The sequence below is a fragment of the Aquila chrysaetos genome, chromosome 25 (genome assembly GCF_900496995.4).
Source record: "Aquila chrysaetos chrysaetos chromosome 25, bAquChr1.4, whole genome shotgun sequence".
Classification (NCBI taxonomy): Eukaryota; Metazoa; Chordata; class Aves; order Accipitriformes; family Accipitridae; genus Aquila; species Aquila chrysaetos.
Window position 1 is genome coordinate 12,890,690 of NC_044028.1, and position 19,044 is coordinate 12,909,733.

The 19,044-nt window shown below is 38.8% G+C and overlaps 1 protein-coding gene and 1 long non-coding RNA gene across 5 annotated transcripts in view; one reads left to right on the plus strand and one right to left on the minus strand.

The window, feature by feature from the left end:
* Positions 1-19,044, minus strand: part of LOC115335896 — a 26,671-nt gene continuing 7,627 nt past the window's right edge. For 2 of the 4 annotated variants that reach the window (XR_003921573.2, XR_003921570.2), the window contains exons 5-7: positions 9,457-9,571; positions 7,667-7,731; positions 3,011-3,259 (exon numbers count right to left, since the gene is read on the minus strand). This is a non-coding gene — a long non-coding RNA (uncharacterized LOC115335896). Of the gene's footprint in view, positions 383-3,010; positions 3,260-7,666; positions 7,732-7,983; positions 8,093-9,456; positions 9,572-19,044 lie in introns of those variants that run through there. The other 2 variants (XR_003921572.2, XR_003921571.1) reach the window with 2 other exon arrangements.
* The window catches only part of TEKT5 (tektin 5), a 27,497-nt gene continuing 9,551 nt past the window's right edge, over positions 1,099-19,044 (plus strand). The window contains exons 1-5 of the mRNA XM_030002234.1: positions 1,099-1,659; positions 2,921-3,004; positions 4,664-4,734; positions 6,412-6,555; positions 9,772-9,994. Of these exons, the coding sequence (XP_029858094.1) occupies positions 1,099-1,659; positions 2,921-3,004; positions 4,664-4,734; positions 6,412-6,555; positions 9,772-9,994 (1,083 nt within the window). The remainder of the gene's footprint in view (positions 1,660-2,920; positions 3,005-4,663; positions 4,735-6,411; positions 6,556-9,771; positions 9,995-19,044) is intronic.

A 19,044-nucleotide genomic window follows, 5' to 3' on the forward strand; every position in this document is an offset into this window, starting at 1 on the left:
TTTAACTTACAATGACCATTTATTTAAAATTACCTCTACTTTTTTTAGCTGGGGTGTAATGTCACGCTAGCTTTCTGAGACAAGGTATGCTGTAATGTAATGCATATATATACATACATATATTTTATTTCCCCAGGTTGAAAAAAAGGTTAACAAGCTGTTTCATAGTTCCGTATCTGGAGAAGAAGAAACGATTGCAATTGTCTTGCATTCAACCTAGAAGAAATCTGTGCTGATTTAAGGACTCTTAGGATAGTGAAATACAGTGCTTAATTACAAAGAATTATTTATGTTCAAAGCTCTTGGCACAGCAAATGGGTTGCAATGCAATTTTAGAGCACTGGATTTCAGCGGCAGTTTTTCTTCCAGACAGGCAAGAAGGCTGAAAGGAAAGATTAGAAAAGTTAGTTATCTGAGAAGTTACTCAATGTTTTAAACTGGAGAAAAATCATCATCATCGGAAGGTCTCTCCCATCTTTTACACTTTTTATGGAAGATGAATACAGTTGAGGGGACGAGCAAGGCCCAAGATAGTTATACATTATTTTTGTCCATTTGGACCAAACCCTCTGCAGAGATCACTAGACAATCCTAAGAGATGACTTCCAGAGTCTGTGTTTCGGTTCAGAAGGCTTGTCTCCGCTGCTGCGTTTCTCTGCAGTCACTAACTGATACCTGTGAACCACTCTGAAGTAAAACTTACGTCGTTTCGCTCAAGGTAAGCGCGCTGAAGGTAAACCTGTAGACCCGTCCAGAGCCAGCCTTTGGCAAATCCCTCCGCACTATAACCAAATAGTCTCGCACCTTGTCTAGACCTCTGGGTCCCAACACGGACGGTGCCGCTCTGCAGGGGAAAGCACCGCTTCTCTGTGGGAAAACCAACGTGCCCTAGGACAGGAGGTGTAAAACGAGGCCCCCCGGACCATCGGGACCCAGGCGGGTTTCGGCCTGCGGCAAGGCGAGCAGCCCTCGGAACTCTGTGACACCCCCGCTGTGTCACAAGGCGCCGCGCAGCCCCAAGAAGGCTGGCAGAGGCCGCGGGGGTGCTCAGGGTGGCTGCCGGACGGCCCGAGGGTGGCTGCCTGAGCCCAGTGCGGGATGGAGTTCCTGGGGACCGCGCAGCTAGCCAGTTACTGTGGCACAAAGAAGAGCTGCCTGTTCCCGGATCTGGCTCCCACTAGCACCACCAAGGACACCTATCAGTCCTACTACCTACCAGGCTACCGCTACCTCAGCTCCTGGAGGCCCAGTCTGCTTCACAAAGTGGTTTCAGTCCCTCCTGGCTCTAACGAGCAATTTAATCCCACTGGACGGCCGCCCACTGTTCTGCCTGCATTACGCTCTGCCCTGCATGCCCGCTACAGCACCCGTGACTGGCACCAGGAGAACACGGTTCAATTAAAAGGCTCTGAAGCCTCCAGGTGCTGTGCTGGTAGACTGAACGCTGATTCAATGAGACTGATACAAGATAAGGATCAACTGACTTATCAGATGCAAGAAGACAGTAGAAGAAACCTGGGAGAGAGGATCTCCAGCATTGATTTCTGGAGATCTGAGCTCACCTATGAGCTAGAGTGTCTGCTGAAAGAGACTCAAGCTTTGGAAACAGCAAAGAACCGGCTCAAATGTGCTGCAGATGAAATGCAAGGACCACTGAAGGTAGGTTTGACATAGCTAGTTATTTCATGACTGCACTGCAGAACACGTAAAGAAAATGGCTTTATCTCTGTTGAATACTAGTGACTTTTACTATTATCATCAAGACAGATCTTGGTGAAAGATTACCCTCAGTAAGAAGGAAACCTGGCCACCACGGGCGTTATATATAAAAGTCAACAAAGGAACCTATCAAGACATTTCTACGCCCTCTTTTCCTTCCTTTCTGCTTGAGGCTCCAGGAAGCCGAGTCACCCTCAGGCACTGCCTGGTCCGTGCAGGTACATAACAGGAGAGCAGTAGATGGCCCTGTAAGCTGCAATATCCCAATATTCTTATCTAGCTCTGAATTTTCTACTATTGCTTGGTGAAAATAATATTTTGACTTAGATAGCATATCATTTGCGTTACATTTTGAAGCTCTCCAGAATCTTAAAGGCAAATTAATTGCAACAGAAAAAGCCACAGTAATATGAGTCAATGAATGATCCTAGCAAAAACTCAAAACATGCAAAGACTAGAGTCAAAGTTCTGTCATTAACATCTGGAATACTGCTGATAGAAGCTACGTTTATCGTGTTTCTAGGTAAGTACAAATAGAAAACCAAAATTCAGTATTCAGTAATGACTTTTTTAATTGTCTGTATCTGTACTGATTCAGAGTGGCAGGCTGAGGATGCTTTCTCTTCAGGGAACATTTTCTGCTGAAAGGCTTTGTACCAGTTAATGCCGTTTCATTTATTAGTATGGTAATAAACAAGTGGATGAGACATTAAGAGTAAAGTTAACCTGCTGGGGCAGATTAACTGAATTCTCTATTCAATGACTGTAGTTATGCAGTCATTCTGTTGTATAGGAATGAAACTTCCAAACTTTGGCGTTGGGTAAGGGAGGATGAGGGGAGACAAGATTAAAGGATTTTGCTATGGATGAGTGTAGCACAACACAGGTGTTTTAATCCACATAAGTTACAACAAAGCTTGGTCATGTTGAGATGTAGGCTTTGCTGCACATCAATAAGCAGCTAATCACATGACAGTTATGGTGGCAGCTAATCCTTAAAAGTATGCATTAACAAGTAAGTAGGAATAAGCCACTAAGATGGATCAGCTGGACGCAATGAAACCACCTCCTGTTCTGTTCCACCCTCAATAGATGGTCATTACCTGACATGTCAGCTCAGTGGCCCCTTCAGCAAGGTTCAAGGTTTCACTCCACAGTGCAGTAGTGAGCCTATTGCAAATGTTCCTTGGTTTGCTTGCAGATAGCCCTAGAATGCTTGTACCACCGTGAGAAGCGGACGGGTATAGACTTAGTTCATGACGATGTGGAAAAGAACCTCATGAAGGTAAGATCAGACTTACTAGTTTATTTTTCAAATGGTGGAAATAACTAAAATCCAACTAAATATTTATTGGGGTAAAAACACTGCAATAATTTCTTCCTTTCATTCGTTTGGAAGACTGAGGGTGGGGGGAAAGAGGAAGAAATTTGGTAAAACTATATATATTTGGGATGGTTAACATTCTATTCATCCTTCCTGGAGCAAAAGGACTAGCCTAGCATCCTTGTGAGGTCTTGTTCAGCTCTATCTTCCACGATCCTATAAAACAAGGTAGAAACATTTATCAAGATTGTTTTCTGGGCCATGGTCTATAAAATCTCAGAAGTTCTTAGGGCTTACAATATGAAATGCTGGTTTACTGCCTTGCTATATAGATAGTGTTACTGAACAAAGAAAATGAGATGGATAGTAGTGATTGCTAAATCTTTTAAATAAAAAAATCAAATAACATTTTGCTAACATATTTGAAAGATGTTATATTGGATGTGTATGAGAGTAAAAATACTAGGAAAGAACATTTTGGGGCAATGGCATTGCTTCAAGCACTTTTCTGGATACAGAAGAATGTGCAGACCACTTGGATAACCGAGATGCTTGTTCAGAGCCTACAGCCTGCAACCTGCAGTTTCAGAGTTTCAATGAAGAATCAAGCAGCTAATATATATTAGCTTAAGTATTTCAGCACTTAATTTAGCATGAGAATTCAGGGTAGGATGAAATACTGCTAAATGTTCCACATGAGAAGATGAAAACACTATTTTTTCAAAATGAAAAATAAAGGCTATTTGCCTGACCTCCCCAAGCACTGCTCTGACTGTGGAGCAAGCTAGATAGTGACAAAAAAGGACAACAAAGGCTCATTTTGTAGTAACAGGAAAGCCAGTTCTAAAGTTGCTGTCACTCCTACACATACTGTACAAATACAAAGACAGAGCCTGCATTTTCAAATTTGGGGTGTCTTAATGACTTCCACATAATTTAAAACACATTATTCCCTGTTTCAAAACTCACAAAACTGTACGCACTTAGGTAAGAGGGTATGTTGGGCTAAACCAGAGTTTTTAAAAAGGAAGGAGGCTGGGACATCATAACATTGTTTGAGGGACAGTAATTACCATGTTTGCATAGTTTTCAATGTAGTTGGTTTGAGTATTTTTTATTTATTTTAAGCTGAGTGGAACCTGGCTTTGAATTTCTTTGACTAATACTTGCAGTTTTGAAGACTCTTACAATATACTTCCTTAGGGAGCCTGTTTCTGAAATCAGATATATTTTCAACCTACTCCACTATTAGCAAAATATTTGTATTGTTCTAGGAAAATGTAGAATTAGTTAGAGAGGGTAGCTTAATGGATTAAGGTTCATGTTTCAAGTATCTTCCAAGCCAAGCAAAATTTGACTTTATGTTTATTAGAATGACTCCATCCAATAAAATCTACTAACATGTTTGATATAATATAAAAAGCCATACAAAACCAAGTCAAAACAACAACTTTGTAGCACTGAGGAAGAGAGGGACCAAAAGACATCCTTTCTTGATCTACATTGCCTTTGAGATATGCGAGATGGTTGCAACATCTAGAATGCGAAATAAGAACTGCAAATTCACTAAAACAAATGAAGTTTGATGAAAGCACTGACGCTGTATATTTTCCACTGTAGGAAGTTGATGTATTCAAGGACTGCCAAGAAATATTGACAAAAATTGCACAGAAAATCAGTCAACAGCTGGGGTAAGACTTTACATTTAATTGCTGTTTTAAAGATAGGAAAGCTGAATTCAGTGTTAGCTAGTATCTAACGACATATTGAAAATAGCAAAGGCAAAAGCAGAGACTTAACCTGTTAGATGCTCATTACCCTCCACTTCTAATTCTCACCAATGATAGAATTTGTATGTTAAACTACAGAAGGGAAATACTTACTATTTAAAGATGACTGTGACTCAATTTTTTAAGTCATGTTTAATCTGAAATCCTTCATTAAAATCAGGGACACCAAAATTATAGCTTAGTTGTACCAATGTTGCTGTGTGGCATACTGGAGTGAAGTTCAAAGGGAATTTTTTTTTTTTAATTACAAAACTAAATTCAAAAGAAATTTATTATTGACAAAAGAAACAGGAATCTAAGCACATCATAAGGTATGAGATGAGTTATGGAATGGTCTTAAATTATTTTTATGTATATTTATATGTTTTTGTTATGCAAGGCTTCGGAATGCATTTGATTTCTTTGAGAGTACACAAGTATCCTAGTAAATGCAAATTACATTTAAGTCTTATCATTTAATTAGGTAAAACTATTCTGAATACAGTGTTCTGCTAACTACACAGAACTGACAAATTTTAAAAGTCACGTTTATAGGACATGACATGATTCTCAAAAGAAACAGTGCAAGTGCACAGAAGGAAGATAAAATTGTACAGTTCTTGATTATTACATTATAGGAGAAAACGACATAAGTAGATTTTATAAACAACTGCTTTTATTAATGGCTGTCAGGACTTGCACGAGTCAGGTTAGAGGCATTTCTGCCATTCATCCCACTACTGTAATCTATTGGGTATATGACCAGATAAATCTAAGTTCCTACTTGGTGGCATGAACTCTCTCTAGCTCTATAGGCTGGCATTTCTAGTTACCTTTGATTCAGTTCTGTCACCACATCAGGCAGACCAATAGTAATGCCAATTGACAAGTACAACACAGAAACAGAAAAAATGTCAGTATGTCTGCTGTCTTCCTGATCCACTGGAAAGCAAGACTTTGATTCTTTCTTTATCCAGATTACTCTCATTCTAGCCCAAGTTCTACCAGGCTTTACCCGCTTTTGGAAGAGCCAAAGGAGATTAAGTTACTCCAAAAATTCCTTGTGGGTAAGAAAGCAGAGATGGAGCAACATATTTCCCTCCTTGTGATCAAGATAAGCAGAAATATTTAAACAGATTTTCCATTGATGTACAATTGGAATTATGCTAACTGAATTTGTCCCCCAAATCAGAGAGGTGGGAAACCACAACTCCGGTCTGCCCTTTTCTTTCTCACAGCTGTGCTGGCATGAAGGCTATCAGTGAAAACCTCCTCCTTTTTACTCCGAGGCTTTTCTTCATGCCACGCAACAACTACCTGTTGTTTTCCACCCCTGTGGTTGTCTGTCAGCAAAATGACAAACATTATTAAATGCAGTGAGTTAAATACAATTCTTTGGGGAATACTCACTCGAGGCTAGAAGAGATGAATGGTACAGCAGCTCCCTCTAGCCAAATTACACCACCAAACGTTTTCAAGCAACTAAATGCCAACAAACTATAAAATGAAGCATTGTAGGAACGTAATGAAAGCAATTAACTATTTAGCAGAACAGCATTAAAGGTCGTTCAGATTAAGGTAAGTCCTTCCCTTTCACAGCATCATCAGAGATGTGCAGCATGCCCTGGAGCAGGATCTTTCTGACAAAAACTCAGCCCATTTTATTGATGAGAAGTGCTTTAACCTCAGGAACACATCAGACAGCATCAACTTTTACCATGGAGTGGAAAAAGCAGATGGATCGTGAGTATGAGTGGCTATTGTGGTCTTCTCTTTCCGTGCTCCCTGCTGTAAGCAGGAGGCTAGTAACAGCACAAGCCCTAGCCTTATCTTTGAGAAGTGATATAGAAAGAAGTGGTTTCTCTCTTTGTATGGCACTGGTTTTCCTTGGTGTGAAATCCTCCATCATCCTCAATTATTCCCTGCCTCCTAACAGCTGCCATTGTTGGAGGCCAGGCAGAAGCTGGCAGGCTGCAGCACCTACAGCACTGAAGTGCAGCAGGCTGTGTTTTTCAGCAAGGATCATCGTTCACAACTCCTTGCGCTCCAACTCCTTGTGCAGATGTCTCCCTCTGGTTTTGATTTGCACTGTTCTGTGGCCTTCAGGTTTCAAAACCACATCCAATCAAATCAAAATTCAGCTAAGATGTGCAGTTAAGTGCAATGTGGTAAACAGCATGCAATGTGCACCGAGGACTGTATTTTTTTTCTATAAAAAGAGCTTGGGTTATCTGGAAATTAGTCCATTGAGCTATACAGAGGTATGTATTAAACAGGATGATCAAAAATATTTGGCACAGCTTTAGCATTACAGACTGAACTAAAATTACTGAACTAACAATTCTATACAGTTTTAAAACTGTTAATTAGTAGTGGCCTCATGAAGACCTGCGTCCAATCCAAAAAGCAATAGCAGGAGAAAAGCAACTTGCAATAGAGGGCAGTGTTTTTGTGCTAATGACTTGTTAGTTCCCTTATCACTCTTTAACGTAGCAGTATTTGAATGGTGAGTGTACTTCACAATCTCAAATGATAACAATTCTGTCTCATTGGAAGGAGAAGAAAAATCAGTATTATTTGTTTACTTATGTTCTGCTTTTCATTAAAAGATCACTTCATTCACTACAGAAATGAGGGTATATCCAAAGGAAACTTGGCAGGCATTTTGCTGACTCTAGTAACACTATCTACTTTTAGGATTAGCAATGAATAAAATTATTCTTGTCAGCTCTAGTAAAAGAAGATTCATGTGTATAAGTTTTACAGCCCTCTTCCTTTCTCACCAACCATTATCCAAAGAAATGCCATTTTTCATTCACATTTTCCTGAAACCATCTGGCAGACTGAGACATACCTGCAGCACTCAGGAGCAGAGCAGGTGTTTTCTGCCTCAGCAGAGCCAGCCAGATAAATCACAGTCTGAAAAAGCAATGTTAAAGAACAGATTAAGTACTAAGTATTTCAGATAGTCAAGATGGAAACCTACTTGGAAATTTAATTTTCTGATGAGAAAATGAATATAATCCACCAGACTATAGAGGGAAAAAAACCCCAAAACTAAATACCCTGCAGAAAGTATACTGAGATTGTCTGGATCAGTAGCTGTAATCAATGTCAGCTCAGGTTTAGTACACTGATTTATGCACTTTACTATGATATCAGGTTGGTTACCTGAAACGTTTCGGAGCAACTGCGTAAATAAATGTGTAGCACTAAGGAATTCCAAATCATTTAGGAATATCAGTACTTCAGTTTGCAGAGAGGAATACCCTATGAAAAACTGAAAAAAAGGCCACTTAGTAACCAAGCACTGACAAAATTAACTTTTTCTTTTTGCATCCCTTAATATTTACTCTCAGTGTTCAATTAAAATCTAGAGTAAATGTGAAACTCAAAAACCAGTGACCTATCCCTACAGAGTTTAACATACAGGCATAATTCTTAGAAGAAAGTTTTGTGTGGAGAAAGAAGTCTAAACACAGACAGAAGTTTGTCTCAGCCTTTCACTTTGGCAAGTAAAATATCTGTACCTCTTCATAAAATATGCTAAATATTTCTGGGTGAAGAGAGAAGTGATCTAGTAGGCTAAGCAATGAATTAAAGAAAGTGGTGAATTTAACTCTAAAGAGAGTAGCTTATGCTGCACCAGCAGTTTTCAAGCCAGGGGCTCAGGCTGCAATTTGGAAAGATCTCCTGGTTTGGAAAGATCTGAGTCTGGGATTTATGTTCAACTAATTATGATACTGATGGCCATCTTTGAAGCTTGGACATGAAACCAAGCATCCCAAAGTTTGTTTATGTACGGGACATTGCAGCAGGAACATTCGTGGGTGGCATTTTGTAGTACAGGAGCCCTATATTCAGTCTTTCTCTGTATATTCATAGGCTTTGCCATAGTAGAGCCATTTCTGCTTGTCTCATAGATATTACTAAATTTAACTGTAATAGCCCTGTAAGTTAAAGCAGAGGTGTTCACTTTAATACATGGAGAAGTAAGAGGATGGAGATACTTATCCAAATGACACAGCAGGACAGTGTTGGGGCTGGGAGAAAATTCCAGTTCTCCTTACTCCTAAGTCAGTGCTTTATCCATTTTCCTGCTATCGTTCCTTCTGATAAGGAAGGCTACTAGGAGGTCAGAGCCGCATGCTTTATTATGTAAGTCACACGTATCTCATGAGGTAGGGCTGCTCTGATAGCAGACCAGAGCTGTCTGAAGAGCTGTGTAACAATCCTTCTCCTTTGGTTTCTTGCTCATTTTCCCTGAACTAGGTTGGGATCTCCTGTTCTCTGGTGGCTGGTGACACACAACTTGGTCTCCCCAGGATAAATGTTTGGGTTCACAAAAGTAGATGGTATTTGAATCTAATTTGATGGTGTGGAATGTACAGGAGATCTTGCTAAATAATCTAATAATCCATTGAAGCCATAAGCACTCTGAAACTTGACACAGAGAAATGAGTCAAATTTCAGCTGAGATACAGCAGGTATGAACTCAGACCATCACCTAGCCTGTTAAAGATAGGAAAAAGCTGCGTTGTGGACATACATACCTGATCCTGAAAAACTATTTTTAAGCATCGATAAACAGCAAGTGTGCAAGAAAAGATCATTCTTTATACAGAAAAACATAAATCTACTTACTTTGGAGTTGATGCCAGGGCCACTAAGACCTTGAGTTAGCAGCTACAATATTCAAGCCATAGAAACACTATCGAAGCAACAGCTCTCCAAAAATCCTCACTCGTTGTTGCCGAATCTTTGGTTTATAGAGGAGAAAAGAAAAAAAAAAAGTGGGTATGAAACCCATAGAATCACCCGATGTATGTGATTGCACAGTTTGCACAGTTCAATGGATGAATACTTAGTGTAATTCAGTATAATTATCACTCAAAGAAAATAGTTCACTTAAGCTTTTATTTTTTTGTTATTTTCCTCTTATTTTGAATTTCTTACTAGTGTTTCAGTTCCTGCAACATGGGCTAAATTCAGTGAGTACAATATCAGGTGCTCTCAACATGCAAGGGCCAACTCTGTCAAGCTCCGAGAGGATGCAGAGGTTGGACTGGAGAGCACATCTGAGGAGATGTGGAATCATTTCATCAGTACAAACCTGGCCTTTAATAATCGTATTGCTGAAGTAGCTGATGCAAAGAACAAACTCCAAGCACAACTGGCCAAGGTAAGATTCACTAAGAGTTAGCAGCTGCATATTATCTTAGTTATACCCAAAAGGCATATAAATCTTCTCTAGAGTTTACATCCTTCCTGAATAAGCACCTCCTCAAAAGATATACCTGTAGTCCCTTTCCTCAAGCTGCAGTTGATTCACACACAACCTGAGAAGAGCTTACTCGAAGACAGGCAGACTGACAAGATGACAAGGTTTTACAAGGAACCATGCAACATCTGTCCGTAATCACACACTTATTATGTTCATTTGCAACTTACATGTTTAAAGCAGTGAAAGATATCTTAAGATACCTAAGTTCCAAGTTTTCCTTCCCTTTTGATAAATACATTTCCACATCTTTAATTGAATTTTGGCCTGGTTGTGGTCAGAAAGCCTGATATTTTGGAGTGGGTTAGACAGTGAACTTTTCAAACATTTGTTCTGCCTCTATCTTCATATTATACAAAGCAGAAATGGCACAGGAGACAGATCTGTATTAATCTCTATCTGTATTGCCTTTTCAGTAAGTTTTCACTGAAATAAGTGACGTGTTGGAAGTGTATTAGTTGAATTGTGAAACATATATTCTGAAGTTAACAAGAGGTGCTGCCTTTGTACTGACAGATAAAATCTTGTTAAGCTAGCAAGACTCACTGTGTTACCTTCATGTGACTTCAGAGTTCAGTAAGTTCTTCCATTAAGACTCTTTCTCTTACAGAGGAGCCTCATGTTCACTCATTTTTTTCAATGCACATTTGGAAACAATAGAGTTTTCCTGCGATTCTATTTGCCATAAGTAGTTTAAGACGTTTTCAGTTTATTTTTAGGGACTCTTAGGAAAGTGCAAACTAACCAGCTAAATGTGTGTTAAGTCACAGCACATAAATAAGTTTTTTCTTTTTTTCCCTGCTTATAAAGCATGAAAGATGTTGAATGTAGTTTTTTGTGTGTTTTAGATTGTATACGATCTAGCCAACTACAGCGTTTTATTGCTGAATTGGCCATCCATCTAAGTTTCTCATGGATTTAAATCTATGAACAGTTGCTTCGCATTTTCCATTGACCTTTTCTAAAGCTTTAAGTGCCCCTTCTTTTATAAAAGAACTTATGGCTTAAGCTAGCACAGGGTACACATATGGAATCACAAAGCGCACTGTGAGATATCAACACATGAGCAGGCATTTTGTCATGGAGTCCAGCTGTCAGCAGTTATGTCATAGTGTCAACTGGTGTACAATGGAAAAAACAATATTTATGTCCCTATACTGTTACACCATTAAATAGCAATAATAAGCTATCTGGAGAAACTTGAGTAATCATATTTGCATAAAGAATAATTAGTTTGTATGGTACACATGTATAAAAGTATCAAATAAGATTGCACTCTATGAACTAATGCTGCTGTTACTGCTGAGTTACTAGTTAGCACATACAGAGGAGAGATACCTCACTCATCACAAACTCCATAGTAACGTAGTTACATCAGAATAACAAAATGCTAGAGGAGAAGAAAACTGCATATGCTGGCGAGGAGTAATTCAGGCTGCTCAGTGTTGTCCAAGGAAATGAAAAGACAATAGGTTTACTAAGCACAAACATTGCTGGTTAAGATGTGGATGAAGTTATATGGTAGAAGTCCTGTTAATTCTCTTGCTCGTGATCATACATCAAAAGAAAAAGAGGAAGGAGAACTCAAGTGAGGGCAGAAGTGAGTAAGGAGTGAGTGCTCATTTAACAGTTATCTATAGGTAAGCATAACAGAGTACCCTTTCTTCTTTCTCCAGGCTTGCATTATAATCTGTAATAATCAGAGGAAAAAAAAAATTGCTAGGATATGCTTTAATAAGACAGCCAATGGCTGTCTCTTACATTCTACCACACTTCTGGTGGGATTCCAGTGGGATGTGATTATAGTCAAATGCAGCTACTACAGTTCCTGTGCCCTTCACATCTAATAGCAATTAGACAATGGGTGCCACAATTTTGGTTTTTGTGTTTAAAAAAAAATCAGTCAATCTTTCAAAGGCTGTTTTTGCACTGACTTCTCAAGCAATGAATGCCACTCTCGGAAACATCCTTCTTTCTGCCAAATTATTTTCCTAGCTAAGCAGGCTAGCTCAATAAAATGAGAGGAAAATGAGCATAGAAAAGATTTGCTATCTTGGAACCAGGAAAAGCTATTAATTTAATGAGGTCTGGAACGCATTTCGGAATGGAAAACACTTTTCTGATTTGTGAAACAGCAAAATATCTTCCAGACGAAAACCCCCCAAACCTAACAGGAACCTCTTGAAACCATTTATTTCTAAAATCAGTACCCTGAAAAAGGAGATAATAAAAAAATGCATAAAAGAGTAAATAGTGTGAATATGGTTATGATCTAAAAATGATCCTATGTTGAAATGGCACATTTTCTTCTATTTATATCACTTATATCACTATTTATATCACATAAAAGATTGGCTGGTTAAAATTACAAACAAAATGCCTATTGCCTCCATTTGTGGTCCACTGCATGTTCTTTAGAAACATAGAACACCAGGTGGAACAATTTGTCTTACATTGTAGATTTCATCTATTCACCCTGGAAAAATTTAGTTTTCCTTTGGAACAAAGCTTTTTGTAAAAACTCATCTAATGAGACTTAAACTCTGGGATCAGTATGTTGTACTAGTGTCTGTCATTGATATTGTGGTGGTGATTATGCTGTGTGCTATAGTTAGCATTTGTGATGTATGTAGTCAAAATGTTGCTCCTGGCCTGAATTTTTTTCATATTTAGTTTATATTTCCTATAGGTATAATGGCTTTGTGGCCACATGTTTACAGTCCTGACTTTCTGTGCAAGAATGTCATTCCTTCAAACTCGTTTAGGGACATCCACTACCAAAAGGAACATGGGCATTGCTCTGGTAATGATCTACTGGAACATTCTTGCATTGCTCTACTCAAATGGTAAAGGGCCTTTCTCCTCCTGCCTTTCTTTCCCTTGCTTGATGACAGTATTATATCACATGTGAGATTATGTAAGCAGAGTGCTATTCATTTATAGCTTGGAAAACAATAAACAGGAATAAAAATACAGGAATGAACAAGATTTAGTTAGTTCTGAATTTACCCAGGCAAGCTAAGGAATTCCATGTGCAGTTTGCTATACTAGTTACTTCTAAAGAGCTAGGATTTCCCTCTCAGGAGGCATTTGCACATATTGCATCATACACTACCTTTCCTGGGTGCTGTTGTCTGCAGCAGCCCTTCACAGGACTGCTGTTCAGGAGAAGGTTACTGGGTTGATATTCTAGTTCAACAGTAGTTGATAACAGTTATGTTATCAAAGGCTCTGTATGAACAATGTACAGCAGTCCTTCCAGCACTTCCTTCTCCTCCTAAGTACCACCAAATTTGTATTTCTTATATAAACAAAACATAAAGAAAAACTGTGATCCATTATTATTCAGTTTAGTTTTATTCTAGGGTATTGTCTTCCTTGATGTCTAGACAAGTGTGTTCTATATACCAAAAGGTACACAGAATATATTTAACTTGAGGAAGGTATCCTGTTTTCACTTCTATTAAGCATTAGCCAGGAGTTTTGCCAAGACCTTCTCCATCAATGACATGATGTCTCCATTTCAGGTTACAAACTGTACAAGTCTCAGAGTAATAACTGCACAGCAGTCCATCTGTTTTGATAAGCATTTTGTCTGCTTCTAGTACTGCTGGTGGACTTGCACCTGTTTCTAACACATTCCTGCACCGTTTACCTTGAGTTACCAAAATACAATTGGATAATAGACCCGAGAATTTTTCTGTTGTAACTGATTGAGGTTCTGTCATAGAATTTGACCTACGTTCACACCATAGAGTGTTCACACATCATATTTAGAAGCCTATGAACAAAATACAGTCTTCAGAAAAAGACTTCAGCTAGTTTGCCTTAACTGTACACACTTTCCAATCCAGGTAAGCCAAGAGATGCACCTAAGAACTTTTCCTGGTAGGCATTTGAGAAACAGATTTTTTGCTCCTTAAATAACTTTCTCAAACCCCAATATTCATGCTGCTTGGCACACAGCCTTTGCCTCTTTTTCATGTCTAAAACAGTCCAAACAAGACCAAATGCCTTCAATTTCTAGTCATCAGACAACACACGTGATGAAAACATGCATACACTATCATTTTATAATATATCTCACCTGTCCCATCATATTTTTTACTATAAACCTGTAACAATTTGCATTTAGTTAGAGGGATGGTTTAGCAACTTACAGACGTCTTGTCTTGGGGCAGATCAGATGTATTTTTACCCTTTATTCTACTTGGAGTTTGGTCTGAATCCCAATACTGAACAGGTTCCAAACTCAGATCAAGTAACCAAGTCAGCACAAGGGAAGTCTCCAAAGAGCATTGGTTGTCAGTGATTCTCACTTGCTTTTTTGCATCCTCAGTCCAGCTGCTGTCTGCTCTCACTTCATTGATGTATTCAGGAAATTGTCTGAGTTCTCTTCACTTCAGATTTTCATTGTCTGCTGTTTGGCTTGTCTTGCCTGCCACTTCTTTTGGGGAAGCTGACTGGTGAGGCTGACAACCCCGACTCTATCAGAATTCTGGGAAGTGATTTGCATAGGGGAACAGTAAAAAGGGATTAAATTGCTTTTGTATAATTTTGAACAGGAAACTATCAAATGCAGAAGGGAAATGCTGGCTTTAAAAACCTGTTTTATATGCATCCCTGTCCAGTTCACTGTAGAGCTTCTATGTAAAATTATTCCCTGCCCACTTTTGCTTGATTTTCTTCTAGAGGACTATGACGACTTGCAATCTTTACAGTGGCAATCAAACTGAGTATGTGGGAGCAAGCATTTCCTACTGCCAGTCCAAAGCCTGGAGGTCATCACAGCTGCAAGAATGACTAAAGGACTGGAAAGCAAGCAATTGATAGAATAGGTTCCTCTTAACTTTCTCTTTAGCAGGCTGAAAAAGGTGATAGTAGTAGCACCAGATGACACTGCTTTATTTAGCTTATCCAAATAACAGTAAGGCAGGGGCAGAGAACTTACTAAATCCACAAGTATCTATACAGAAGATGAAAGAATCACAATAGAAGACTTTTTGCTTGAGCAGACAAAACCAAAAGAAGAATCAGTGGCGAAACAAAAGCCAGACAAATCTAGATGGAAAACATAAGTGCTTATTTTTCAGAGCAAAGGAATTCATCACTGCAACAGCTTACTACAGATAGATGGCTTCATTAGCACCAGGAACTCAAAATCAAGATCACTGTTCTCCCTGAAAGCTTTGATCTCTCTACAGGCACTAGCTTACAAAGAGGAATTTCTACAGGATAGACTAGTGACCTGCAGGCAGTGCAGACTTTGTGCATAACTAAGACTGCTTTCTGACCCTAAGATTGAAAGTGTCCCATTTCCATTCTGTCCCAAATGCACAAGTCTATGGTTAATTTCTCTTACTTGATTCTGGGATTAATCTTGGTCATAACAATGTAATGTTCATCCAGAATTTGGATAGCAGAATCCTGGAGATATGAGGTGCTGGAGGCAGAAGCCCAGAAGCCCTAGCTAGGTATTTGGCAAGGGTTAGATCACAAACCAAAGAAGGTATTACAGCTCCACTGTGTTTCATCATCACTGGGCTCACAGAGCATGTGGTCGTTTGGGGATGCAAACTCTGCAAGAGTCTAATCACAACGTATGACTCTGGTCAGGCTCAGAGCTGCTCTAGGACCAGACTTTTAGGCTGGTGAACAGAAAATATAGTGTACACAATTCAGTGTAGAAGAGGGTGGCACGTTGTCTTCAGCATCCCTCTAGAAACACTCAGTTTATGCCAAGAGACATTATGGTAAATATATTTTACATCTGGTGTAAAAGTACACAAATCTTTAGGAAAAGAAGGAAAACCTTTAATCATGGTGCCAGCCCCTCATTAATATGTTTGCATCTCTTTTCCATAAAGTTAATATTAACATAAATAGTTACCTTGGCTTCAGTCTCCTGGAAATAACTAATAGGGCAAGATGTTTACGTACATTAGCTCTGGGAATCAGTCAGACCAGACAGCAAGTGACATGTTTACATAGTCCAGTATTTATACCATACCTAAATAACAGATTATCCCTGCCAGCTCCAACACCTGTGCTTGTGCTCAGAAGTGTTTCTATGCCCAGAGGCAGAGTGCCCAGCACCACCCTTCGGGCAAGCCTTGCTATTCCACTACCCAAGAGCACAGGGATCAGAAAGATGCTAGAAAAACAGGTACATGTTTAGTAAAACCACGAAAAAATAACCACCCACTGCAATAAACAAATAGCCATGATTCTGAGTATTTCCACTCTGTTCACTGAGAATGTCTGCTTTTAGAAACAGCTCCATTTTATTTTTTTTTACCCCTGGGGTATGAAAAGGCAGTATATTCCAGCAATATGTGATGGAAATTAACTCTCACTTTTCCTTTTTGTCTGGTATATTTTTACTCTATACCTGAAAAGTCTACAGTATTTTGTTTTAGTAAGTTACCCCATCTCTTAAATAAGTTACCCCCTCAGAGTCTCCATCTGTCACACATTATTTTTATTAAATTTAAATTTATTTATAAATTTAAGAAAAAAACTTTCCCATCTTAGCAACTATTGAGTATGTTTATATGGTGGCTAGAAGAATTGAATACATCTTATATTTACGCAATTTTCTTCTAATTCAAGGGATGAACCTACTTAATTTTACAACTAGCACAAAATACAGAATGAAAGCCAGGAAAACCTCAGTGGCAATAAAACCAGAAGCTGCCTACCAGCCTCTGAAATAGTTTTCAAACTTCTTACCTGAGAAGTTCTGAAAGGAGCCCTCCGATGGCTGTTGGAAAGGACACAGCCTATTCCTCTGAACAGGAACATAAAGAAATACTAAAATATGATGGGAGGTACCCATGCAAGAAGCATGTAAGAGAGGTGCAGCAGTGCTGTGAGCTGCAGGAAGAAGTATGCGTAGAGCAGAGGGAGTACTTTCCCTGTGGCACTTGCCCCACAAAGGCTTTCATCTCAGACCCCAACGTATCCTCACATAACTTTTAAAATATATTATTGTTGATCGCTTTTTATGCCTTAAAATCTCAGTTATTTACAGTTTTTCATGCCCGTTCATGGTGGCTGGGTATACAGTTAGTCTTATCATTTAATATTGGAACCTGTTTGAGAGTAAAGTTTTCAGAAGATTAATGAAGAGTGACTCAGAAGTGGTTGGGAAGGTGCATGCTGGTTGGTGTAGACAGCTCAAACTTGCCTGGAAAAACCTGTTTGAAGGAGGAAATAGTTATTTAAGCTAGGAATAGACTTTTGCCTAAAAACCAAGAGAAATTACAGATGAAGGCTAAGGCACTCACTTGAAGACAAAACCAGGTTTCTCTCTCCTAAAATTGTTGCTTAATCTCATGAAATCATAAAGACTTGCATAGACTACATCAGAGTACAAACTATGGGCAAGTGGAAAAACCATGTAGGAAAAGCCTGGCTCCTCAGCGTAACTTCTTTCTGCCACAACATTTGTGTGTGAGAAACTAGGTGGTCACTACTACTACTGCTCCCTCCCCTGCAACCCGTCCACACTCGGGCAATTCATATAGGCTTGGCAGAGCAAACAGGATTTAGTTCAAGGCAGCAGTGCTCATATATATTTATAAAACTGTTCCTTATTCTCAGAAAGGGCTGTCTTGCAGGAAACAGAGATGGGCATATGTAGTAGCCTTTCTAGAAAAGAAGCATTTTCAGGCTCCAAAGGGTCATGAGACAAACACATTGCATTGACTCTAAAGTCAGGGCAAATTTAGCTTACTGTCACTTGGTTGAGACTTCATTAATGACCGGAAAGAATCTCATTCCTGACAAGAATCAGTATTATAGAGCAGCTACATGAGCCATCGCTGTTTCTCTCTGGCACCATCTCTTTCTAGAGACATCTTCTCATTGTTAAAGGGATGTATACCCTTCTCTCAGATGCGGTAACTTGAGACAAAACAGAGCATGCACAAGGCCCAAACTGCCTGTTCATTGTTATTTTGACCACATTTAGCAAAAACACATTAATAACATAGCATTTTATTTTATTCTCCTAAATGATGATGCACTCTAAAATTGCTGGTCCCACAGCATCTGAAAACATGATACAGTGTAAAATGGAGAAGACGTACAGCAGAACTCTGAGGCTTATGCTCATTCTTCAATAGTTAAAAGTGTACCAAGGAGGTATGCAAAGAGTTAAGCATTTTCTTCTGTATAGTTATGGCTTCCTCTGTTATTTTGAAAATATTTTAGAAAATCCAGGCCAAGTTAAATGATCCCATGTTTTTCTCCCCCTTTAATTTTAATAAAGCTATTTTAAAATAAGCATCTTGTACATTTTTAGGACCAGTGGAAAAGTTAAATAGAAACTGATTGCATATAAATGTGAAATTGATTGGATTATTTTCAGAGATTAAAGTAAAAAAAAGGATACTGGAATTCAGTGGAAGGAGGATTTTTATAAGACTGTAAATTGTTATACTGACCAAATGAAAGGCTCAGGGTCTCTGGGTCCTCTGTTTCAATCTATGCTGAATAGACCAATCTATGTAAGGACACAAATCAAATGTACAGATGTGTATTTAAAGCCTTCTTTGTTTTAAAAGTATAGTATTTATATTCTGATAGTTTCTTCTTTTCTATGAAAACGTCATGTTTAAGACAGTTATAAAGAAAATGTTGGGGATTTTATATGTAGCCTTTAGCACACATAGAACTTATAATATACTTTAGCTTTCAGATCTGTATTTATGTCAGCCCTATTCACATTGTTATGAAGCTTTATAAATAAAAGCTTGCAATATTCCCAAATTCAGACCAATCTCCCCACTCCTGCTATGCTTGATGAATTGTGCAATGCATTGGTTTGAAGATCTTTTCTCTTGGCACAGACTAAACTGTTACTTCACTATGAAACTCAGTCATCCCGTATGAGCAAAAACAACAAATGCACAAAAGTTACTGCTCAGAATGATTCTAACTCTGCT